The 27,013-nt window shown below is 37.0% G+C and overlaps 1 protein-coding gene across 1 annotated transcript; it reads left to right on the top strand.

Annotated features, from left to right (window-relative positions):
* Positions 1-14,524: 14,524 nt before the first annotated feature.
* LOC140923054 (galanin receptor type 1-like) lies at positions 14,525-16,234 on the top strand. Its single transcript, XM_073373113.1, has one exon. It carries the CDS (start codon positions 14,533-14,535, stop codon positions 15,709-15,711), a length of 1,179 nt encoding a protein of 392 aa, XP_073229214.1. The 5' UTR covers positions 14,525-14,532; the 3' UTR covers positions 15,712-16,234.
* Positions 16,235-27,013: the final 10,779 nt, after the last annotated feature.

Below are 27,013 nucleotides of genomic sequence, written 5' to 3' on the forward strand. Positions count from 1 at the left end.
GATATATCCACGCTGCACGCGAGGTAGCTTTTTGATCCCGATTCTAAAAATAACTCGAGACGAATTACCTATGGAATAGGGTGTGTATGGGGGATGCCTTCTCTGTCCCCTTTATCCTCTCTTGTTGTATATGTATTGATGTTAAACAAATAGTGCTGTCCTTCTTTTAGAAGCAGTTTTTAAGTAGTGGCTGATTCAGATTTTGAGTAAGTGGGTATCCTACGACATAGACGAAACTAAACTCTCACCTGGTAAGGCCTTTCTGCTAAACAGGGCCAAAATCCGTGTTCTGCCCCCCCCCCCCCCTCTTCCTCCTCCCCTCCTTCTCCTCCCAGGGGGGTAAGCGGGATTTGGTTTGGCACCATGACTGGCCACTTAAAAAATCCATTGTCTGTTTGTCTGTTTGCAAATCAAGATGAAAGGAAATTGGAAACTCACTTCCGGTAATTCATTGAGTCTGTTGGGGACCCAGAAAAAGGATATGGTCATGGGGGTGGGGAGGGTGGGGGCTCATAGTTATTGGAATCGTGCCGTGATTCTTCCACTCCTCCAGTCTGCTTCTGCCACCAAGGTTTTCTCATCAAAAGTTTTCTCCAGTTATTTGTAACAGATATTACACTCAGAACGGCAGTCAATAGTATCTGTCGTTATGTTGGTCAACTTTGTCGCGTTGTACGTATTTGTGGAATGAGGCCCCGTTTATATGGAGAAAAGTTGTGCCCGGAAAAAGATTCAGCCTCCCAGCCTAGTCAGCTTTTGCGACCCTTTGTTGCCCCTTTGTCCGTGCCAAAAGCTCAGACACTTTGCTCGCGCATTCTCTAATTGTCTCGCCTTGATCGAGCTTTCCCGGTGGGCGCTCCAAAGTGTTTTGGCGCGAGCTGGAGGGTGACCCTACATGTACCATAGTAGTAGGGTCACCTAGCTCGTACGCGATAGAAATTTGGTTGGCCCAGGGTAGCTCGGGCGGGCTCTCGATCACTGTAATATGGACATTGCCTGTGTGTGAAGGAAAGATGTGAGAATATGATAACATATAACTTTTGAGTCACAAAATGCTCATACATCCGTTCAACTTCTTAAACTGACTTATTCACATACAAACGTTATTAAAATTTATCTCACTGATCTGTTTATTCAGAACTACAATTCCAACAGGTTTTCTGCCACGTTTTCTGACACAAAGAGGTTATATTTGTCTCCTCTTAGTATTGTCCAAGGGCAATTTTCAAATTCACTTTGTTAGTTTGGACAAGAATTATCGTACAAGATTTTGCCGAAAGCACTAAAATTTTTGTTTCAACATCACAAACATCAACCACAAAAAAAAAAAAAAAAAAAAGATTTTCGGTCAAAATTACGTTTCTTGTTCGTATCTTTGATCCGTATGACGAAATTGTTGGGTATTTAGGGCATTCTCCTAACATTCAAATATGTTTTCGTCACAACCGTTGTCAATATTGAGGCTTTGAATACGTCATTATTCGTGTTGTTTTAAATAGGGAAATGCACCGCATTAAATGATATGTTACATTCCTTGATTTCCTTTCAAACAAAAGAGTTGAAAAGACTCGTAGAAAAGCCATTAAAAGGTTACATTACAGGACAGGAAAAGGTTACAAAGTTGCAGAGGAGAATAAACTTCTAAACCGGAAACGTTTTTGGTACAAAGTCGTTTGGAAGAGCATTGGATCACACTAGCCTTCAGTTCATCAAATATATAACTATATATTGCTCGCTATAGCCCTGGGCCCAGATGTTCGAAGGTCTATTCAGTAGCTCTAATCGGGGATTAATCCAGGTTTTAATCCAGGTTTCTTTCTCTTCTGTTCAAAAGCAATTTCTCCGATAATTTTCGCCATTCTATTTAGAGCATGCTCTCAAAAAATTGTAGACAAAAAGAATTAAAATGAATTTGATTTTTAAGCCTTCTGAATTCAAATTTCAGACTAACTCTGGGTTATCTCGACCCAGCTTTGAACAACCCGGTCCTGCAGTGCCAATCGACTACTTCACCTGATCGCACAGCTTGTCGAAACGTCAGTCACTTTCAGCAACAACAGTCCTATTCAGGACTACGTTCACCCGGACGATCAAACCCAACCTACTGTTGAAATGACTCCTGGGTTCAACCCTTTCACATTGATTTGTAGTGATATTTGGCAAAAATACCACGAGTGATATTTCGAAATTGTTGTACGTAATTTCACGAATCGTTAGGTGAGTGAATTTTGAGACAATTTTGAAATATCACAAGTAATATTTATGCCGAATATTACGTACAAATCATGCTATTATGCTATTATTTGTTTATACTACTACCCACAAAAGGTTTGTTATTTTGACATGTAGGTTTTTCAAATTAACCTGAACTACCACTGCTCTAAGCCAATCAAATTGCACAAATTTCTCATGTAGTAGTATGATGGTAAGGAATTAATCCCCGAAGGCCATACTAGATATTGATAATAGTGAGATAGTGATTGATGTGCCTGTTCTAAGTTTAAAATGATTGAATTTACCCCAAATTATAAAGTTAATAAAATTTAATTTATTTCAGACTGGATTAAAACAAAAAAATCGATTTTATCAATTATTTAAGTTGTGTGTGTAACGAACAACGGTGTGTTAAATACATTCTACATACCCCACAAAGAAATAAATTTCACGTACAAAGGATGACGCCGCTTAAGTTACCCGTATCCCTGTTCACCATGGCGAAAATCAGATTCAATTCCAGCCTGACTACTTTTCTTTTCAAATATAACTTTAAAACTAACAATTTCCCAAGATGTTTAGTTTTGTGTATATCATTAGGACAATCGAAATGAAATGAATTAGAAGCGCCAGTTGGCCGCTCTTATAACCTTTTATTTGAAAAGGTTATAAACCCAAAGTAAGCGAAAAAAAAAATATATATATCTATATAATAAAAATAACATTAATTGCTTTTCAATACATGTGTTTATTTTAATTTCCCATTTACCTTGAGGTTCTAGAGCTAAAGATGGCTGTTTACGTAATTTTTAACGGGATGAACCCACAAGGTTCAAATTTTGATGTAGCTTCGTCTGAGGTAAAATAGATCGCATTAAAATTTATACGCTTTAATTAACCCTTAATTGCCACTTCAACCTTCGGTTCACAGTTTTGAAATAAAACATTTTTTCTCTGAGTTTAGATTCAATGTCATACAATGCAATACTCTTGTCAAACAACAAGGTTCAAAGGTAATTCTCATGACGTGTATAAGAATGGCATGATTAAAATTTGTATAGGTAATAACATGATTTGTAGTGATATTTCGAAATTGTTATACGTAATTTCAAGAGCTGTTAGGCGAGTGAAATTTGAGACAATTTTAAAATATCACAAGTGATATTTATGCCAAATTATATCACGTACAAATCACTCCATTATTTGTTTATACTACCACCCACAAAAGTTTTGTAATTTTCACATGTAGGTATTTCAAATTAAGCTGAAATTCCCCTGCTCTAAGCCAATCAAATTGCAGAAATTTCTCATGTAGAAGTATAAAATGAATTATGGAATATGATTCCTGCTGTTTAAGAAAACAAGAGGACATCCTAAGTGAAACATAGGACATTACAAAATGTTCCCTTTTAACAGAGGACCAGGCATGCCAAATGTTCCAAAATACTTTGTATATAAGCTACAGTAGTACGTTAACCGCGAACGTAAAAGCTAAGCGAAGTACTTCTTAAAGCTGAGGTCGCTAATTTCATGGTCAAAAGTTCAAGATTTATGTAACACCAATATCCTGTTAATTTACTGGTTAAAATCCTGTTTTGAAAGTTTACTAAAAAAGTTCTCTGAGTTCTTAGAAAACCAACGCTGATGTGATTGTTGGCGCCATTTTCAGAATGATTTTCATTTAGGGCGAAGTGTTTGTGGCTTTCAACGAAAAAAAAAGCTCAAATTTTTGAGACATGAAAAGATAGTTACGTTACAAAACTGATTTATAAATCTTTGCCCATTTTTTTTCTTCCTTTTTTTCGCGTACTGGTGAAAGAAATCACAGCAGTTAAGAAAAAAAATAATGATTTTGACGTTAGACAGCGAAGGATACTGTACGCCGATTTCTTGAATGAACCCTCTTACGCATTTATGCCTCAAGCAGACCGATAAAAAAATCGAGGGATCAAATAATCTCACATTAATCGCCATGAACCGCTATCATATTTCCTTTCTCAAATAAAACATTGACGAAACAAAAGTAAAATGAAGTAATTATTTGAGTTCTCGCTTCCTAGGCGTTCGTGTTAATCCACCAAATAGGGATATGTTTCAGATAGCGAGTTAGGAAGATACCGCCATACCTAAGAGATATACATAGCCTATCTATATTTAGATATACAGGTTAAAGAAGAGTAACTTAAAATGTAATGGACTTATGTTGTCTTGAAAAACACTAATTATTCAGCAAAATATCTGGAAAGCTAACAACACTTCCACAGCACTTTTGCACCCGTAGTTGATTTTTTTCTTTTTTTTTTTTTTTGTTTGTCACTAGAGGCAATATTTACATTTATATTTTCTTCCGCCGCCACTAAAGAAAACAAGAGGTCGCGAGTAAAAAATACTTTCTTCTATTATGAATAATTATATATCAAATAAAAAGGAACAATCACTTTTCGGGAAGAACCTCCTATCCAACAAACTGATTTAGGCAATGCAAATCAACTCAATCTTTCAAAATTAAAATGAATTTCAATTGATGACGACTGTCCTTGTAAATAAACGCCCTTTCACTACTGTAAACTCTCACCTTGGGATATTTTTAACTGCGTCTTCATTTGTCCGTAATAAATCGGGCGTGTTTTCTCTGCATATTCAGTGAAACCATGAACACACTACATTCTCGGCGTTAAAGATGTGTATACCGGAGTTTTAGATTACAGACAAAAAAGACAAGGGAAGTGATAGTATGAAAAGGTTGATTGCAGCCGGAGGGTTTTGCGGCGGATTGATGATTATGATTTTTAAAGTAAGCTAAATTAAAAAGCTGGGAAGCTGCCGGAAATGGGAGAATCAACATCTTAAGGCAAAAAATGGTTGACGCGAGCCTCCAAATCCTTCTATTACAATTTTACCGTACGAGAAAATAATTGAAAGCTACCCCAAAGCCGTTTCTATTACATTCTTGAAATATATACTTCATGGCAGCGTGAAATATCTTCTCTAGCTGGAGTTATTTTGTCAAAACAAGTTTCGGTGCAATTCTTTTGCCTTATAGCATTGAAAGTCAGTCTTTAAACATAAGCTTGGCGTTTGCTGATTGACCCTTTGTGGTATTGGGGAATCTGGTTTGAAATTATCAGTAAATTACTTGTTTCAAACAATCGCTAATGGAAGATCCTTAAACAAGGAAGTTGATTTATGGAAACCATCGTGTTCATCGAAATAGAATTCAGTGGTCACAGGACTTCAAATCTTGAACTGAATTGCTTCAGGTAAGTGGATATGTTCTAATAACAAAAATTACTACTGGCTACTTAAGTTTGCGCGTCTGTGTGTTTGCTCGCAGTTGGTTTGAATGTATCACCTTTTTCATATATAATTAATGCCAAAAAAAAAAAAGGGGGACATTTTTCAAAAAATGTAATCTTAATAAGTTTAGTGATAACAAAATATAATTTTATATTTAAAAGAAAAACTTTTATTGCGAAAAGAGATTTTTGATTGGCCGATAAGTGAATCTGAGGCTAAAGCCATGCAATGATAAATCGCAACTGTCACTGCCGTAAGTTCACAGCGGTAGAATTTTTATATGAAGACGAAACAAACGAAAGCATAAAAGGAGAAGGAAAACAGAACTCCACCTGTTTTTATTTTAGTTCTTTAAATTTAATGTCAATCCTCTGGACGAGTAGATTACCATTTGCATAAACAAAATAAAGCGACAGAAAGTCGAAATAACATCGAAGAAGCAAAAAGGAGAGGACAAAATTTCTTCGTATTTTCAATATCCTTTGAACTCGTAAGACGGGCGAAAACGAAAATGCACGAACAATATCGAAAGTACTACATGTTAATGTTACTTTTTAAAATAGGGCACCTTACAAGGTAGCAGTAAAAACGTATCGCTAAAGGATTTTCATTGTTAACGCCCCACTGCAGAACTTCGTTGGATAACAGTAAAAGAACTTTCCGATTAGTTTAGCGCTTATTCTAACAAGGTAATTTTAATGTGTACCCCTCAAAATCTGAAACGATAATATGTTTTTGAGAGACAGTAACCCGATCAGTAAAACTATGAATTAATAAACTATTTCCAATGATTGGAGCTATACAGTATGTATATGATCAATCAATGAAGGGATCAGACGTTTCATTTTACCGTTTGCGTCAGTAGAAAGGCTCCTTGATCTTTTGTCGGGTACCTAGCAGATTTTGTGCTCTACAGGGCTTTATTGTTACCTGCTTTTAACCTTTTTTTTTCTTTTTCTTTTTCTTTCTTTCTTTTTTTTTTTTTTTTTTTTTTTGCTGCTAGCGCTAGTCTGAAAAACAGAATAGTCAGCATGGTCTGTGAGAAACAGATGGGTCGCCATCACAATATAATTATATCAACATATAAAATGACTACCGACGTTTAGAAAATGCTATTTTTACAGATGGAGCTATCCCTTTTTTATTACATGCTTGCCTCAATCCGTCCGACACTTCAAACAATAGAGGGAGGAAGACACCAGCATATTAAATTTGTATAAACACGCAAATTCTAAAAGGGGATTTAATTTACACTTGCTTGTTCATTTTGATTGTACGGTGAGTTTTCATTTTCGTCTTGTTTGCCTAGCCGAATGAACGTGTGGCTAAATAAATGCAGATATGAAAACAATAATAAAAAAAATAAAGTGAAATAGCATAAATAAATAAATTTTGTCTTTTAATTCATAATTTCAAAATAGCGTTTATTAATAAGCGGTTTCTTTCTTCATGTGAAATATTTTCCTGACATAATCTACTCCAGAGCCACAACATTTAATAAAGATCCAGGTGGCTTCGTCATTTAAGTGTAAAGACACAATATTAAGAACTTCCCTGTCTGAATAAAAGGAAGTGTAAAAAGTTGAAAAGTCAACGTAAAGACTAAACCATCAAACATCAGAACCACGTTCGTAACAAAGATTTTAACACTTTTCCGCTCATTGTTTTTTAAATCTTAATTTGAGACCAATGGATGGAAAGGTAATACATTACGTAATAACTTTGATTTGAATCGGACTTTGCCTTCCAAGTGAAAGGGATGCAGATCAACCGCAAGGTAACCATCCAGCAAAATAGTTACTTTTCTTAATTTAATCACAAGCAAATCCCGTTAGTTTTCTTTTAAAAATAGGCCAACTCAGGCCATTGACCAAGCCGACACTATTTCTTAAACAACAGCCTTTAATGCAGAATCAGGACGAAGATTGGTCTCGCTAATCACAGGGTGGCAAAGTTACCTTCAATAGTAAAAAAAGATATCATTTACCTGTGAGTTTTGTTACCCAGTGTAGCTCGTGTCAAAACCCAGGGATGGGATTCGCCTTCAAATTAAAGTTGAACAAATTTATGTTCGCATGGCACTGCATTTCAAAAATGAAGGAATCAAATCTCCCGACAGTCGTTACATGTTCTACTTTGATGCAACAAAACCTGCAAGGTTTAAAACGATTTGCTAAATTTACCGAAGTCGTTTTGTCAGATTTTGGAATGTCTTCATGAGTACTTAGTTTTTCGCAACTGGATAGACTATAAAACTGTTTAGATACAGGGTTTTTACCTTGTAGAGATATTTACGGCAAAAAAGACTAAAGATCTCAGATGAATAAAAGGCCAAAGTATCGTCGTGGCAATTTGGTCTAGATTCCTTATTAAATTTTCAGTACTGTGCTAAAATAAAGCTGTCAATTTTAACGTCATTGTCAATAATCAGAAATGAAAAAAATTCGGAGGATCGAGTTTAAGTGTCTTAAGCTAGTCTGAGGGAGGATTCTTATGACATAAGCAGTGGCATTTTTCGGCTGTTGAAAAAAATCCATGCAAATGAATCCATCCATGTAGACAAAAGTGACAAACTAAATTAAATTTAATTAACGCGAAAGCGAGAAAAAATTAACAAACAAACAAACGTCAACAAACAAACAAAAAAACGACAATTTCACATTGTTTTAGCGATGTAATAGTTTCTCTTGATAGAGTTGTATCTTAGTATATTTTGTTTCAGATGAAACGCAGATCAATCAAACTGATTTTAGGTCAATAAAAAATGGAAAAGCTAAGATGCTATCTGCATTAAGTTTATCAAGGTAATGGAAGACTGAACCATCAGTTGATAGTGTTCATAAATTTCCGAGGTCAATTAACAAAGCCATCAAACAGCTTTACATTCATTGCAACTTTCCATTGTTTTGAACAGGTTATGTTTTTTACGAGCTGATTCCTTTGCTCCTTACCTATACTTAAAAAAAAAAAAAATAATAATAATAATAATAAAATAATCTCGCGCTAGGCGCTCGGTCATTACTTTTAAGAGCGCCTTGAAGCTCAGCCATTGTTCTCCTTACCTTCCCCAGTTCAGTATCATGCACTGTTCTAATGTCCGCGGACGAAAGAAAAACGTGGACATTATCACCATTAACCCCTATCTAATGACGAGCATTGGTTACTGGTTCTAAATCTTACTAGATTGTCGCCGCTAAGAAACATTGAATTGGAGATATCTTAACATTAAATAAACGTTCAGTGTTGTGGTCATTTGCCATGATTATACACGGCAATTACGTCGTTATCAAAAATAAGTTCAGTAGTCAATTGATGATATTATGTAACAGCTTAGCAAAAAAGATACAGCCCGGCAAAACATTGTCTAAAAGGTCTTGGGTTAGAGTTATCTTCTTAAGGTTAAAGGAGTTAATTAAGGTCAAGTGTTGACGTCTTTAACTTAAAGAATGACGTCTTTAGAAAGAAGAAGAAAAAGAAAAAAAGAAGCATTGCAGGTCAATTTTATGATATTATGTAATAGGCCAGCGTAAAAGATACCATTTAATTAATAATCTGCGACAGATAAAGCACGATGACTCTTCATGCATGACGTCGTTATATTCCCCACCGGCGAAAAAGACCATGCAATAACCAATGTAACCTGTTTATAATAGATAAGCAACTGACGTGGGCGGACGTCGTTTTGATCAACAAGAATTAAATTTGCTATCGTTTTCTAAACATTCAATAACTTGGACACGTAGAGCGACTCACACTTTCAAATTGGCTCTCGTTTGAATAAAGTGTCTGTCCGCCGCATTTGAGGTAAGGTGAGTTGAAATAGCTTGCTTCTGTTGATAAATTACAATTAAGAAAAAAAAAAACAATAATATTGTTAAGTAATTACAAAGTGAGGTGATTTCGGGCATTTTTTTTTTACCAAAAAGGAAAGTACTAATTAAAAATTATTTAATTCAATTGAAGAAGTTTGGAGGCAGGGTTTTCTTTTTGACTGGTTAAGAGCCAGTTTATGCTTAAAAATTGACATTTGTTTAGCAAGTCTTTTGCAACCAAGTGATCAACTCCTGAGAACACGAAAACATTTGATTTTGAGTAATGCGTATTTTAAAAGTGCCGAATCCCAAATAAAAATTTAACTTCGAGCTACTTGTATTGAAAAAGTCCAGAACCAAGCAATTTCGAGCAACTACAAGTTCCGTGTCAATCAGTCGACATATTTGCTAAATGCACCTGTAGAGAGGGCATAATGCGCATGCCTTGATTAGAAGAATAAATTTGTCAAGATTTTAACTAAAACCTAGTATTTGTATAGGTAACGGGATGATTTGTAGTGATATTTGGCATAAATACCATGAGTGATATTTCAAAATTGTTATAAGTAATTTCACGAGCCGTTAAGCGAGTGAAATTTGAGACAATTTTGAAATATCACGAGTGGTATTTATGCCTAATATCAAATACAAATCATGCCATTATTTGTTTATGCTACTACCTGCGAAAGGTTTGTAATTTTCATATGTAGGTATTTCAAAATTAAGTTGAAATACCACTGCTCTAAGCCAATCAAATTGCAGATATTTCTCATGTTGTAGTATAATGCACTGATAGTTTTGTCGACACTGTATACAAAATTGAGGCTAAAATGATGCAACACATCGTTTTCTTGGTAGTTTTGTTGGAGGTCCCTAAGTCTAAGGGAGCAGTGCGCTTCAGGTAGGAAGTGACTCGATTCAGGGACTAGATTTACATGAGACCAGTAATAATAATAAAGCTATGACCACAACCTAACTGATATCTTTTGAGCCGAAACGCAAAACCATGTAGGGGGGGCTTCTGTTCACATATATAGAACGGTGATTTCGGCGCTATTTCTTTAACGCTGCGAAGATGCGTTGCAACGATCTTGAAAGTGAATCCTTCAATATATACCGGAAAGGTTTCCACCGTTCTTCGTTGCAGTGTGAACAGGCATACGGACCGTAGCGGAAGTAGATAAATAAGAGCGAGGACTGGAATCCACCGAGACGGAAGTAAATAATAAACAATTGCTGGATGAGGTTTTTGTGATATCCGGAATAATGTGGAGTTCCAGATAATATCCGTACCCTTCACCCCCCCCCCCCCCCCCCCGCCCTAATACACGGAGGGCAACGAAAATTCAGAGGGAAGGGGGGAAGGGGGGGTCCGAGTCTTTTTTGGGGGGGCTCCGAGTAAGATTGATGAGCAAGCAAACAGTTATTTTACTGTTAATCGGTGTTCCAAAGCAAAAATTAATGTTTTCATCGATGATCTTTTATTGGCGATCGGCTGAGTGCTCTTTTCACGGCTTGCAAGATAGTTTATGTAACCCTATTGTTGTCGGCTTATGACTAAACTTCCAGTTATCTATGTGTTGCTTTGTTACAAAATACATTGTGGTATTCAATACAATGAGTTCATGTTCTAATAAGCCTTCTTCTAACACGTTTTTCACTAAAGGATAGTAACTGAAGTTCACTGGTTTAAGAAATGGTATCACGTGCGTCGTGTACCGCCATACCGCTTCCATGGCTCTCAGAAACTTACCGTTAATAATTAACTAAGAAAGACATCTACAAGGCAAAATTGAGATTATTTGACACTGTATTAACATAAATAAAAATAGCTTTTCTCTCTTATAAGCAGAAACCGATTGTCTTCTGCATAAAAGTATAGTGCTATGGAGTTTTTGACGAAAATATTCTTTCGAGGGAGTACCTAACCAAGTTCGAAAATTATGGAAATTCCAGGGGTCACAAGGAACCTGAATTGATATTGTTATTGGAAATCATGCATTGCGCGCGCAATATACAGATTAGTCAATTATTTGCTAGTAGATAACTAAGTAATTTGTATTTTGCGCTGATTTCCAAAATTAGCTGTAGGCTCTTAGCCAATGAGAAGACAGATAGTGAGTACACTGTATAATAATCAGAGTACGTGTACTAAACTCTATCGGCAAACCGCTTCGGTGCGATGGTCAATGTGTGTGAGTGACTTCCTGCAGATCTATGACGTTGCCGTTCATACTAAATTCATGGTCAGCACGAAAAGCTTTCCGGTATCCTTTAGACATAACTTACGCCAAATATCATTTAGTCAGCATAATTATTCAAAAACTATAAAGCAATATCTAACCCTATAATTATGCTAACTAAGGCACGTATGAAGTTGAAAGTCGTTTGTCAAGGCCGATGTAAACTTAACTTAAGAAAGAATTGTGCCTACAATACATACACCTGATTGCAACAAAACACCAAATTTAAATAAACTATTATTATTTTTATTATTCTATTTCCAGTTTAAATGTTATAATGTAACCAGCTGCCTGCTAGGTTCCACTAACAACTTTTAATCAAGGTCTTCAAAATATATGTTTTAAAAAGAGTTTGCTTTTGCGTGTGCTCCACAAAGAAAATTAATTGCTTTTTTGTTTTCAAGGACAATCTTTTTGTAATTAGCTATAATAAAATTTACATACATAGATATATAATTTTCCGTATCTTCTAGTAACGTGGTACGAAAACCGAAGAACCCGTGGGTATTACTACACTTCAAAACAGGAATTGAAAGGACCTTCAGGCTATTTTAAGATCATGTTGGGCAAACTTACAATAAACATTTAAGAAATTAAATTTATTCCTCATACAAAAAATTAAGGCAACAGCAATTCTTTCTTCTACAAATTTTACGAATTCGCTAAACCAAAAACAAATGAAAAAATGGTAAACTAAAGAAAACCATTAAAAACAAATAAATAAATTCATTTGCTTTCACCTGTCATTGCTGAGTCTGGTAACATGCTTATAAACTTACTGTTGGGAAAGAATTAATCAAAACAGGGCCATACGTGCACTACCTTAAAAAACTCACGGTAAGTCAGTAAATATTATTTGATCACGTTGAGTGCTGATGCGTTGGACAATTGACAATGGTCTCTTAAGTTTTGCAATTTTAAATGACTCGGGACCTGCTATTTCGGTTTATAAGGCTTTCTTGTCTAGCACGAGCACTAGGAAAAACTCAATTCCAGCATGGGTTTAGAATTTGCGCCAAAATGTGTTATATGTGCTATAGTGTTTATTTCAAATGTTGTTTTGCCGATGTTGGTGGCTGTTACATTAATTATAACTAAGTCGATCAGTCTGTTTCACCTCTTATGCGCGTGCATTTGTTGAGCAGACGTTCTTTGCTGTCTATTCCACCCAATATTAGTCAACTTTAATTAAATTATACCCTGCAGTAAATCTGAAACTTTAACGCAATTTACGACTCAATTTTACCATAAACAACCATTTTCTTCTTCCATGCAGTTGATCGCTGCCTTTCAAAGTAGCATTCAAGAGCTATCCTCGCCTTATAAATCTGCAGGCGTTAGAAACTGAAAGGCGTTCTCGGTTAACTGCAATTTCGAGAACTAAGAAAGCAGCTGAGATTTGACAGGAAGAGAAGCAGGGGTTTTAAAACTTCAAAACCAATTTGCAATGTCTTGATCCGGTCGAGTTAAATAGTAAAATGTTCATTAGTTAAACTCTGCGACCGATATAAGCTAATCAAAGTATATAACACGCTTTTGAAATCAAACCACGGCCATATTTAGTATTAATAAAAGTATTACGCAAAATGGAGGATTTAACGTACCTGGTTATAAAAACTGCGTCAACGAAGGCTGGATTAAAAAGTTAAATATAGCTTGCCCAAAAATACGATCATTAAAATAAGTAATTTTTGCCTAAAGAGTTGACTAAATGTGCTTCATGCGTGAAAACACGGTAGATTTACATTAGTTTTTGCTCCACCTGCAGTTCAACCCCGACTGGAGACTGGGGAACGTACTGCAACAACGACGACAGTGGCGAAGGGAACACGTTTCTTAAAAAAACTCATGTTGTCTCATAATTCATCCCTCTTATTTTATGGCGTTCACTTTGTCAGATGTTGGTCAATTTTTCTGAAGCTCTATTGTCTATTGTCTTGAAGTTCTATTGTCTACTGTCTTGTCGTCTTGCGGCCATGCAACGAAGGCAAAGACGAAATGTCGAAAAAGCGTTAAGCCGAGCAGGAGCAAAGTTTTTATTTTGCTAATCTAAGCCTATTGCCTTTTCGCCGTTCTTGTGCCACCACCACCCCCGCTGCCGCCTTCGTTGCTTAAGTTTCCTTTCACCTCATAAACAACTTAACGTTCTTTTAAAAATATTTTGCGAATTTAATTAAACCTTGAATAATTAACCATATAAGAGCTCAGACGCACCATTAACGTCATGGAGAATAATTTGCATATATATTCTTAAAAACGTGGGAGACACTGTTTCAGATTAAAAGGGAAAAAAACTATAAGCAGATCAGCTTTTGACAGAAAAATAAATAAATAAGTGAATGAATGAATAAATGGCTAAAATCAATCAAAACGAGCAGTAGTCCTAAATAGCTTCCACGCTACGTTTCTTTTTCCTGGTAACGAAAACCGAAGCAAAATAACTTGGATTGCCTTTTCAGGTGTAATAAAATTATTGCTCATTTGAAAATCACAGAAACTCTTGGTTAGGCTGTAACGACTGCCTGAGTCAATGGCAACATTTTGTTACAACCACGTTTTGACGTCATTTTTATCCTATACTAAAGCGGATCTGACGCATATCGCAAACAGGATTCCATTTATCAAAAAGGACAAAATATAATTTAAGAAGTTCTATATAACAGGAGCCATTTCCTTAGTTATACTGAAGTTGCTTTGTCTCATTTTCTTGTCATAACTTAGAATAAGAGATGGATTGAATTTAAAAAGCTCGTTAAACGCTGTGAATTTAAAGATTTTATTTGTATCTTCTCTTTTCAGAATACTTGCAGGACGACACAAAATACTAACAACGACTGGATTTCGTCTCGCAAGCGCTAGGGAAAGACTTGTTAGAAAAGACGTTTGCTCTTAGTGAAAAGAGGGCTTCCACAGGAATATTTCCCAGCACAACAATCGAAAAAATATATATTATATCAATTAGCGTCATGGCGAACAGGTCAGACCCAGAGCTTTTTTCCCAGAACATGACAGAAACGTTAGACTCGAGGTCAGCACAAGTTTTGATGATCCTTCAACTTTTTTTCTACTCCGTCATAATAGTAGTCGGTTCCGTTGGTAACGCCTTGATCTGCCTGGCAATCCTCAGTCGAAAGAAAAGAAAGACAAGTGAATATTTCATTCTCAACTTGGCAATCACTGACTTATCAACCAGTATCATCAGCATTCCACTCGACATTATAGAGCGTCTTGCAGGTTTTTGGCCGTTTGGCGCGTTTCTGTGTAAGTTAGTCTACCCGCTTCAGACTATTCTCATGGCCGTTTCCGTGGCGACGCTTCTGGCTATGAGCCTTGAACGTCATCGAGCAATAATGTACCCTTTAAAGCCCCGGATGAAGGGGAGAAAGCCTTTAGTTACGATCTTTATCATCTGGATTGGAAGCAGCGTCCTCGTTTCTCCCTATATTTATGTACTGGGCTTTGATGGATCAATATGCACTGAAAATTGGCCGGGTGCATCTTTTGTCAAAGCCTACACCATGTCCGTTTTTATTGTGCTCTACGTTTGCCCCCTATTTGGCATCAGCGTGGCCTATGTCAGAATTGGAAGAAAGCTTTACAGGGATGTTAACAACATGAAAGTCATCATGGCTGATTCTGAAGGTGGTCTTACGGGAAAACAGATGCTTAAGACGCGTGCTCACCGTAATGTTCGCATAGTTAAAATTTTCGTCACAGCTGTCATCGTATTTGCAGTGTGCATGTTGCCAAACCACATAATGTGGCTGTGGAATGATTATGGTGATGGGGGGAGCTCAAAATACTTCACGGATTTCTTAGTTTTTACAAACATTTTGGTATACGCTAACAGCTGTATCAACCCTTTTATATTCGGGACTCTTCAAACACGCTGTACGAACTGCAGAGACTTCATGAAAGGCTCTCAAGATGGAGATGAGAGTAGCGGTCACAAGAGGTTATTCTCGATGCGCATGTCTTTTACAAGCTCGTCCAAACTAAGGAGTAACCTTCGAGGGACTCTACAACGACAAAGTCAAACCTATCGAAGCATTGTACTTCATACTGGAACTGGGACTACCGCAAGAGAATCGTTGCGAGAATGGCAGAGGCTTGAGTGCTCACCTGAAGCCGAGAGCAACGTTTGAGTTTCTCTTATTTCTTTCTTAATTTGCCAATTTTTTTCTACAACCTGGCCCAGTTGTTCAGAAGGTGGATAACGCTATTCACCGGGTAAATCACTATCCACTGGCCATAGATGACACTACTGTGTTCCCTAACACATATTCACTGGATGGTAATCTATCTGGATGATGGCGCTACCCAACTTTTAAACAACTAGAGCCTGGATACATGTAGGTGCAAATTCATATTATAAGAACACTTGTGTTAAAATCTAAGGGGTAACATTTCAAAAGTTACTGACATTCACTGAAGCCTGAACCGAATTCCGCTACAATCAATTTCTAATTCCCTACTTTTCAAACACTCATTTCTTCTCCACACTGCAAAAGAAGCAAGAAAAAAAGTCTGGGTCTCGCGACATTTATTATAGACTGACGTGTTGTGGCTGTAGTTAGTTTCAGGGAGTACATTTAGCCAATTCTTATTTCAAGCACTTTTTGTAATGATTATATGGAAAATATGTTTGTGGTAGTTTTTAACAGTTTAAACTGTAAAAAACAATTTAAAAAAATAAAATACTCGCTTTTCATTGATATCCAATAGATTACGAGTCTGCAATCATAAAGGTTGGAATCTCTGGTGACAATTTGGCTACTTGTTGTAAACGAAAACGGATAACTCAAAAACATGCATATGCTGGTTGATTAGCATTTACTAGCGCAGGGCAAACCGGTCGGTTCACCGTTTGGAGGAATGGTACAAAATTTGACGCTAGCAAATTTCTTTCGGGAATACCGAAAAATTAAACAGCTGCAAAATCTTGAACTTGGTATCAAAAATGAGTGGAACAAGAATGTCGGTTTCTTGGTACATTTCCTTAAGGAAAACTAGAGCTACAACCAGTTGTAAAGTACTTGAGACACTGTACCGTACTTTGGCATAAATGGGCTGCCCATAATCTTATGCTTGTAATCCCCCTTCACCCTTTATCAAAGTTGCTAGCAATAAAAGACCATGCTCAAAACTTGGAGGAGCAACTTTGAATGGGAGGGAGGAAGGAGGTCAGTATTATATCTCACAGACCTGTGACCGGGAGCGATTTGAAGGAAGAAAGGTCATTTTTTCGAGGGAGTGTCTCAAACAGTTTTGCAACTCAGGCTGTACCTTTTTATAAGTTTTGTTCCTCCTGGACATTTTCTACTGGGACGGCCCGAAAAGAGTTCCTTTTATTTTCCACCTGAATTTCCGAAAACGTTTTCGTAAATGGTAAACCAAGCCTGTGACGACTGTGTGGCAATGAGAGGAATAATCTAGGAACGTAATGGTGATTCTACTGTTTGATGAGCTAAAGTACCTTCCAAGAACTTGTCATCAGTTAAAAGTCGACTCCTTATACTCTGAATTCTCACACGTTTTTTGGCTTTCTTCGGCTACTTTGGTAACTGTGCATATCAACAAATTTGTATACCTTACTTAGTTTCCTTTGCCTATTCGTATATTTCATTCTTTAGTGCAGTGGTCTGTCTTATCCTGGATGTCTGTGAGCAATGCTCAAGAAATGTGAATTGACTTGGCTGAAAAACGAGAGAGAGTGCCGCACAAAGGCCTGCCAACCACATTTAACACCATCAATCAAGCAATTTTGAGAGTTTTCTGACTCAAGATGTTTTTTTTTTTTGGGGGGGGGGGGGGACGATGGTGCATTTTTTTTTCGCTTGCAATCTAATGGTACTGACATGTCTTTAAGGAAAGGGTGGTTTGGACTATTTTGGCCGTGTATTCATGGCCTTATCTGGCTCGTTCGTAACAATTTCAAAGTCAGCCAAATATCAGGTAAAAATTAAGAGGTCTTTAAATTTAAGGTTTTTTTAACTGCTTTAGCGTTGATTCTCTACTTAAAAAAAACCTTTTAATATAAAATCTAGCAGCGGCTGATAAAAAAGAAAAAGCTTTGTTATCACTTAACTTAACGGCTAGCGACACGTGCTAACTTAAAGTTACAAATTTCAGGAAAGATGTGTTTATGATAAGCTTCACTTTGAAATTTATAATTGCTTCGTTGGCGTTGAGATTACTAACGTTTTTTAATTTAAAAAAAAATTCGTTGTGATTTCCTGTCCACCTGGATTGATGAATCTTAGCTTTGATGCTATTAAAAACATATTTCTGTTAATACTGTGGAAATCCTTCCATTAGTGGCGAACAAGCTCTTCAGAAGAGCAGTTCTCCGTCAATAATGTGCCGTGATTATGAACATGAAGAGAGAAAAAGTAATCCTTCAAAATAGTTAAAAGCGATTTATAGATCTTCAACCCAATAGGCAGTCCTGTCATAGCTACAAATACAATGAAGCAAAACCAACTGTAAGGTATGAATTCCAGTTCTGCCTCAGACACAGCTAGCACAGTTCATGGATGTGTTCAGTACATACCACAAGGAACTTTCGATCAAACTACCCCAGAAGCTTATGTTTGGATTGTCTTCATTGCTGTCATAAACATCATTACTTGCCCACTTACAGCTGCCACAAATGCGCTGATAATAATCGTTGTGAAAACGAAACACCGATTGAAAACCAAGTCTAACATTGCGCTTGCCTGCTTGTCGACTACTGATTTTGCTATGGGGGTGATCGGCCAACCAATTTTCATTTCTGCGGCGATAGCAGAACTGCAAAGAGACGCGCCAACCTACTGTATAAGATTACTATTATCGAGAATCGCTTTAAGAGTATTAGGTATTGCATCATTGTCTCACTTATCCATGCTGAACGTAGAGAGGTACATTGCCATTAAACGTCCCCTGAGGTACGAAACCATCGTCACCGAGAAACGCCTCATATGTCTGTCTGCTCTCCTGTGGATTTCCGTATTACTCTTAAACGTATCATCATCTTTCATTGACAATAAACTCTATCTTGCAGTTGACAATGGTATGATCATTTTTTGCGTGGCCACAATTATCTTATGTCAAGTCTTGCTTTATCACGAAACACGTCGGCATCAAAAACAAATCGCAACCCATCAAGTGTCGTTGGAAGCCAGAGAGAGATTCTTGAAGGAGAGAAAAGCCTTTAAAGTGACAGCAACAGTACTGTTCTTCTTGATATTGTGTTATTTACCTTCAATAGTAGCACGAACGCTAATATCATATTCCTTAATCAATTCAGTTAATTTAGCATACGTTGCCCTTTCTACTAGCCTCACTACAGCAATTCTGAACTCGTTGGTCAACCCAATTATTTACTGTGTACGAATTGCACCGTTTCGCGCTGCGTTTATTCAACTGATGTCCGGAAAAAAGCCCCAAGCAAGCTAAAAAATCGTAAAACGAGTTGTAGGAAGAATAAACCGAATGGGCTATTGACTTAGAGGCCATGAGGGCGAGAGGAATAATTGTTTTACTAAAATCCAGCTAGTTGGTCAAAAATATCGACTCGAGACAAGACAACTTAAGCTAGCAAAACGCAATTCAGCCGCCATTGTTTTGGTTTCAAAGCCAGCGCTTTTCGCTACTAGTGGGCTATAACATAAAGCCTAGTAGCAGCTCTACCAATCAGAACGCAGCATTGATAATAGACCACTAGCTGGATTTACTACTAGACGATATTCACTGATTCCCCGACTCGCGACGACCCTTGGACGAGACACAAATCGCAGCATGATTGCGAGGCTAATGCGGGGAACTTCTTAGCGACAACCCAAAAATCATCAGTAAATTGCGGCTGAGTCGCTGAAAGACGATAGAAATCAGAAAAAAAACTGCAAAGGGTTAAAAGGTCAAACTTAACAGTGAGCTAAAGGGATGCCGGTTTCAATTAACAATACTGTGGTGAGAGCTGGTTGTACTAACAGCAAAATTGAAAAAAGCCACGAAGCCAAAAGAAGAAACAAGAAGTAATCTTAACTAGAAAATGGTAAATTGTGTCAAAACGTCAATATTCGAACCCTTTTTGTATAATATAATACTTCTTATTATTTCTTTTCACTTGTGTGTATCTCTGTAACTACTCAGTATATTATCGTCTGTACAAAACGCTGTGTTCAACTGCGTGCATCTTTTTGTACTCTCACACAGTTGTGATCAAAGATTTTGACAATAATATAACCTAAAATTATAAATAAACTTTACTTTTGAAGACATCTTTGTTCAAACCGATTTAAGTTCCTTAAAATGCATGGACTGCGTGCAGAACGCTAAGCCCCGTCCTGATAAGTAATTATCCACCGAACGTAGTTGTTCGGTTTACTTCAAATACACAAAGATTTTACATCCGCTCCGTTAGAAAATTTCAAATGCAAAGTTTTAAGGACACTGAAATAATCAAAATGGCTTCGGGGATTATTCGCGTTTTTAATATTAATTATAACTCGTTCACCAAGCACTCTTCCCATCAATATCTGGTCAGGATTGCTGTTTTTCTCAGTGATAATGAGCAGATCTTCATTTTGTTGTTTGAAATAATGATCTGTCAAGTATGTTGGCCCTCCGGAACTTTACAACGTTGAAAAATTGTCCTTAAATTCGGCAAACTCAGCCGCAGTTTTCACATCTTTGTATGTCTTCTTGGCGAGAAGTTCCTAATATTTGCCTCGCATTCATGCTCAAGACCCACTCGTTTCTGGACTATCGAGGAATACGAACATTGTCTACTGAACGAGATGGAAGTAATAGACCACACTTTCTATGGGTTTACCGGCGTGATAACCCAAGCGGGATGTTGAGAGAACACGAGAAAAGCGGAGTTGACGGATTTTTCCTGACTATTCCATCTCAAAAGTTAAAAAAAAGAAACCTGGAGGGGTCTATTGTTCATGTTTTCGATTCTGTTTGTATAAAAGGTCGCCATAGTTTTCAGAGAGCGATCTTCAAGAAGTATCTCCATAGCTGTGTAAAGAATGATTCTGCCAATAAATTCAACAATATGACGTCATAATGAAGTCAAATTACGTCATTGTGTCAATCAAGTTATTCCTAGGCGTTGATTATAATGAATACATTAATACTATTCTGTGTAATTTTGGTGCCCAAATCATGACGGCTGTTACACAAAATAAAGCCCAGTCTGAATAGGGTTAACGGATAGTTAATACGAACCGAATTAAAATCACCAATACGCCATTTTCACGAGGACGGCATTTGACTACAACTACCAGACTTCATTTCGTTTTTGCTTTCTTATTTAAATTTGTCACATGATCCTGCTGAGGTTTAAAAAAGCCCTAATTTGTACACGAAAACAGCAAACTGAAAGATTCTGAAACTTTTAGTATAATGACTTCATCATGCAATTGTCCCATTCCACAAAAATTCTCTTGAAACTTCACTTTGATATTAATCGGTACGTTGGCGTAAGGATTAACTAGTAATCGCTATTATTCCCTGTTCAACTCGGATTGGTCGATAAAATTCAGTCTTAGAAGCCCGAGAAACATATCTTGGTTAGACTTTGTTAATCCTTCCATTATTAACGAACACTCTCGTAAGAACACTAATTTCCGCCGGTTGTGCTGTGTTGAGTAACATACACGCAAGAAGTTATCCTTCAAAGTAGATGAAAACACGAGTAGCAGATCGTGAACCCAAGACTCCTAGCTATAAAAACAACACCATTAACCCAAGCCAAAGGGAAGTGATATCAGTTCCAGCTCATCGTCAGACGCTGAGAGGTCATTTAGCGGATGTGACCAGGCCATACAGCAAGAAACTCTGGATCATACTTCCCCGGAGGCTTATGGATGGGTGTGGTCTTTATTGCTTTCGTAAGCATCGTTAACTGGTGTCCATTTACAACTGCTATGAATGCAGTGATCATAATCGCTGTTACGACCAATTGAAACATCGCTTTAAAACCAAGTCTATAACATTGCACTTCCTTTTTTGCATTCAACTGATGGAATAATGGGTGGTGATTGGCCAAACAGAACAAAGGGAAAAAAAAGTGCTTCAAAGCTTATTTTATCGCTAATTTGTTTGTTGCCTTAAAAAAGTAGTTTTGCTTGTCAAAATTAGTTTTTTTTAATCCCTTTTTCTATCTTCAGCTTTAAATTTTGGGATTTCTGCACAAGAACCTAGTATCTAACTCTGGTACAGGAGCTGATTCAACCTATAGTGAAAGGGTATATCTCGGGAAGGCATCATCGGCTTATAGAGTCATCCCAAACACAATCAAGAGTCATTTGAATCGCGATAAAAAAAAAGATTACGTGCAATAGTTTATTTTGTGTTCAGTTTTAGAAGAATCGCCGTCTGATTAAAAGTTAACGCATATTGCAGTTTTAGATATGGATTTCCCGCCTCTCAGATATAAAGCTTACTTAAATAATTAAGTTGAAAGTAGTGTTTTTAATTATACATTACTGGAATGATGTCTTGATACACGATGCAGATCGCTATCAAGAGAATGCAGCTTTTTACTGAGTCTACAATCATAAGCGGTCAGAGAAGTTAATTGCAGTGAATACCACAACTCTACCTTCGTAGAGTAATAATTAAATTATTGTGCACATGAGCTTCGTTTTGATTTCGAATTCAATAGTCAGTTGAAAAAACAAATTTAAGTGAAAAAGAGAACGTGCATATAACCGAACGACGTTTCGGTGTTATAGTGACGCAGTTTTCAAGATTCAAAAGCGTCAATGTTACCGTAAAAAATAAAAATCGATGACAATATTTCATGGTCTCTACTCTTATCGATCATAGAAATGACGTCAAGATGTTCAAAACTTTGCATTAAAACCACTTGAGTTTTGAACATTCTGATGTCATTTCTATGGTCGATGAGAGTATAGGCAATAGGAAATTGTTGGCGATTTGCTAACTGTTAACATATTTGAAACATGCAAAGTCAAGCAAATAGTTTTGCTCGAATAGAGTCCGATTTGGCATTAAAGGTGTCTGAGTTCCCCAATCAGTAACATTTCAAGCGCAAAACAATCGGACTTGCTTTGACACTTTTTAATAACAGGAAACTGGTTGTCTACGTCTTTTGACAATACAGTGTTTTTCGTTATAATGTTTGCCAACAGAGGAGGCTATAACTTGCATCGCACTGTTGGTTTACTGGAAGGGGGTTTTATCTCTTGAACTTTGAGCTTCTCCTGGATTTTGTTGTTAGCGAAATCTGGTTAGATGACTGTGCGGATCTTGTGGCTTGGGCCTTACGAGCTAGGTCCACTAAAACTCAATGATCTTTAAAGGGCAGAACTATTCGAACTTCAGGGATATCTGAAGGAGCAGAAATCGGTAGCTGATCTTCGGCCTTTGAAGCCACAAAATAGCTGATGCTAGTGTCAATAAGACGATGGGGATATTTAAGTCAAGAGAGAATTCATATCAATCGGTCACATTCGTCGAAAAACTACGACCAAAAGGACGATCTAAAGCAATACGCGCGATCAAGCGTAGTTTTCGGCTTAGGCGTTGTCTATGGCGCAATCGACGTGGCTCTCGTAGTGAAGCAGAAGTCCCGTGTTAGTAGCTTTTAGGTAGAGCTCAGCCTCGATTTTAGGGGCTTTATTCAGAAGCTGAATACCGAGAGGAGGACACACAGTCGTCTCTGTTTCTATCGTGAATTTAATTAAAGAATAGAGGATAAGCCTTTAAAAATCCTTTTGGTAAATTGCGCAACTTCGCTTTTTGAAGAGGGAACGCACTCCAAGCTAAAATGTGCTTTTCCGATATTTTTATTTTTCTTCAACCCCGCGGTTATTCCTCTGAGGCTAATTACAACCTGTATTCATTGTAAATCTTATATTCCCCACAACAAGCACTGGATCAGTAGAAAATAGCCCGATTTAACAGTCTGTGATAGATGATATGTGCACCGACAAGCTTAAGGAATTGCCCATCAATCCATACATTGTTAAATGGATCAGTAATTTTTTATTTAAAAGACAACAAAGAGTAATAGCTGATAGTAACACGACCCCCTTTTTTCTATAAACAGAGGTGTGCCTCAGGGCACTATACTTGGGCCCATCCTGTTTTCTGTAATGTTAAATTGATATACTAGCTGTCGATTCAGACAGTTCCATATTGGTTACGTAATTGCAGATGACCTAACTTTAAGCCTTTTGTTGAAGGGAATCCAGAACCAAGCTCCCCAAGAAGTGCAAAACATACTCAGTTGGGCCCAGGACAACCTTATGACTATAAGCCTTCTTACTAAACTAAGGAGATGGTTGTTAAGGGTAAAGTTGAGAGACCCCTTCCCACCGTCACTTTTGATATAAAACAGGAAATATTTTTTAAACTTTATCTTCTAGTTAGTAATCCTACGAATTGGGACAAGCAAATTGATGCCCTTCTTAGCAAAGCAGGGAGGCGTATGCACATATTACGAGTGTGAATAAATATGGCTATAGACTAGACTCTCTACACCACCTCTTCCATAGTTTGATTATACCTGTTTTTACTTATGGCATTTCAGTATGGGATGTTGCTTGTTATGATAAGTGTCTTTCCCAAATAGACAAGTTTCAGAAAAGAGCAGTTCGTTTTGGTTTCCTTAAGGAAGTTTCACCCGTTTTAAGTCTTTTAGAGGCCTCAGATAATAGGTTATGGAAGAGTAAAACTACTTCTACTGATAGCCCTTTGGTACATCTCCTGCCACCCAGTAAAACAAGTTTGTTAAGAAATCGTGGTCATTCCTATGTACTTCCTCAAATTAGGACCGAACGTTTTAAACGCTCTTTTATTAATAGATGCCTCTTCAATTTTATTCAATTGTTTATTGTAATCCAGAACGTTTGTTTTTTGCAACTAATAAAGAGCTTGTTCTTTTATTTTCTTTTCTTTATTTATCACGAAGGAAGCAGAAATTATAGTCATACATCCCTTGCCTTACTGAAGCGGTATCGCGTGATTCACCCTTCCAAAAACTCGTTTCTCAATGTTTTCAGCTTGTGTGTGGTCTTTTTTAAACATCAGTTGAATAAAAGTAACGCGAAACTGTTTAATTCTTACACAAAAAAATAACTGGGTTTAACAACGATTTGAGAACTGCTGTAGCTCTGCCTGTGAAAAGAGCTATGTATGCTAAATTCACTGATTTGATGACATGATTTGATACCAGAGCTCGTGCTACTATAAAGGGTAAATAACACAGCATTAAAACGAAAAGAACCGTTGCTGTCAGTTTAGAAGCTTTTTTCTCCTTCAAGAATTTCTCTTTGGCTTCCAACGAGACTTGCTGGTTAGCGATTTGTTTTTGATGCCGACTTGTTTCGTGGTAAAGCAAAACTTGGCAGAAGAAAATAGTGGCGATGCAAAAAGACGTGACAAAATTGTCAACTCTAAAGTAAAGTTTATTATCAACCACTGACAAAGGCACTGTTAATGGTAATTCTGCGACCCACAGGAGAGAGGACAAACAGTACGAGGCGATTCTTTGTGACGATGGTTTCGTACTTCAGGGCATGTTTAATGGCAATGTAGCTCTCTACGTTCATCATGGCCAAGTGGGACAGTGATAAACTACTTAATACTCTCAAAGCGATTGTCGCTAAAAGCGTTCTTACACAGTACGTACCAGAGGTGTTTCCTTGCAGTTCTGCGATCGTCTTAGAGATGGAAAGAGGTTGGCCGATCACTCCCATTGCCAGATCAGTTGTCGACAAGCAGGCGAGTGCAATGTTAGTGTTGGTGTTCAGTTGGTGCTTAGTCGTAACAGCGATTATGACCAGTGCATTCAAGACAATTGTAAGTGGACAGGTAATGATGCTGAAGACGGCAATGAAGACAAGCCAGCCGTAAGCTTCCGGAGCAGTATGATCGAGAGTTCCTTGGGGAATCGCTGGATCGCATCCACGAACTGTGCTCACCGTATTTGCAGAGGATGAACTTGAATTCATATCTTCTTTTTGGCTTGGCTTTCATAGAGATGTTTCTGTTGCCTAGGCAGGACTATTTCGTTTTGTTGCGGTGACGATCTGTGACTCACTTTTATCTACTTTAAAGGATTACTTTTTTCGTGCATGTTAACCAATGAGTTCAAATGTCGGAAATGGTCTTCTTAAGAAAGAATTCACCTTTAATGGAAAGATAAAGATTTCCTCAGTATTAACAGAAAGATGATTTTAATGTCTTGATGACTTCAGCTAAAAGTCTTCGATCAAGTTGGACAAATAGTATTGACAGGCCGGGAATATTTTTAATTAAAAAGCATCCTTGATCTCAGCGCGAACGAACCAGCTGATGAATTCAATTCCGATCGAAATGACTCAAGAAGACAACTTGAACGTGTTTCGCTGATTTGTGCAAATTCATGCAAAGTCGACCGAATTCACTCGTAGAGAACGCCCTCAGAGAAATAAAAAGAGAAAAAGTTTTAATATCACGTAACATAAAAGGATACTTAACGTTCAAAATTCCAAAAAAAGTCTTTTTTAAGCTCAACTATGAAAACAATGTTCCTTGGCGTTGGGATTAACGAAGCTTTTTAATAAAAAATTTTCGCTTTACTGTCGGCTCTCGATAACTCAAGCCAGCAAGGAAAATAATAATAATAATAACATTTATCATAATAATAACTAATAATTAATTATAATAATAATAATTATAATATTGATAAAATTTTTAAAAAATCTTAATTCAATACTCATAAAAAAATACCCATGTAAAGTGCTTCACTTAAAAAAGAATTAAAACGAAATTTATACCTTAAACATCTGTTAGAAAAAAAAATCATAACGTCTCAATAGGGCCATTTACACGAGGAAAAATAAGACGCGTCTTACATAATAAAATTATAATCCACGAAAATGTTTCCCTACTAATTATTATTACTATTGCTTTTAGCAATCACTACCAATGTTTAACATCTTTTCACTAATTCCTCTTTAAGGACGGTGCCCACTAATGCGAAGTATTTTTTCCCAGATGATGACTATGTGAGACAAGTAGACCATATCAGGGGCTATTGAAATCCAAAAAGAAAAGTTGGGGTAACCGTGCATTTTTCAGAGACAACTGCGCTTCAATATGGAGAAAAACGCTGAATAGGAATTTTTAAGAAAAATGATAAAAAGTTATTTTTCCCAAAATTGCAGAGTGTACACGTGAACTGGCACCAATGCAATAATAATTGTAACAAGGTTTCAAAATAAGCAACAAGTGATAACATGAAAACTGCTTTTTATACGTCTTTTTTTGAAATATCAGCACAACTGGGAAGTTATCAGCAGTAACCCTTCTCCACGCGTTTGCCTTAAAAATAGCGTAAAGGACATTTTCCCCGAACCAAAAATTGATCGTTTGCTGAGTAGGCTTACTACTTTCATTTGGTAAGATAAAAAGTAGGGATTACCACGCGTTTTAAGTAGT

The sequence above is a fragment of the Porites lutea genome, chromosome 13, assembly GCF_958299795.1.
Source record: "Porites lutea chromosome 13, jaPorLute2.1, whole genome shotgun sequence".
In the NCBI taxonomy this organism is placed as follows: domain Eukaryota; kingdom Metazoa; phylum Cnidaria; class Anthozoa; order Scleractinia; family Poritidae; genus Porites; species Porites lutea.

What these genes read in the sequence shown, in the direction of transcription:
- LOC140923054 (XM_073373113.1), top strand. Translation starts at nt 14,533, where the DNA reads ATGGCGAACAGGTCAGACCCAGAGCTTTTTTCCCAGAACATGACAGAA.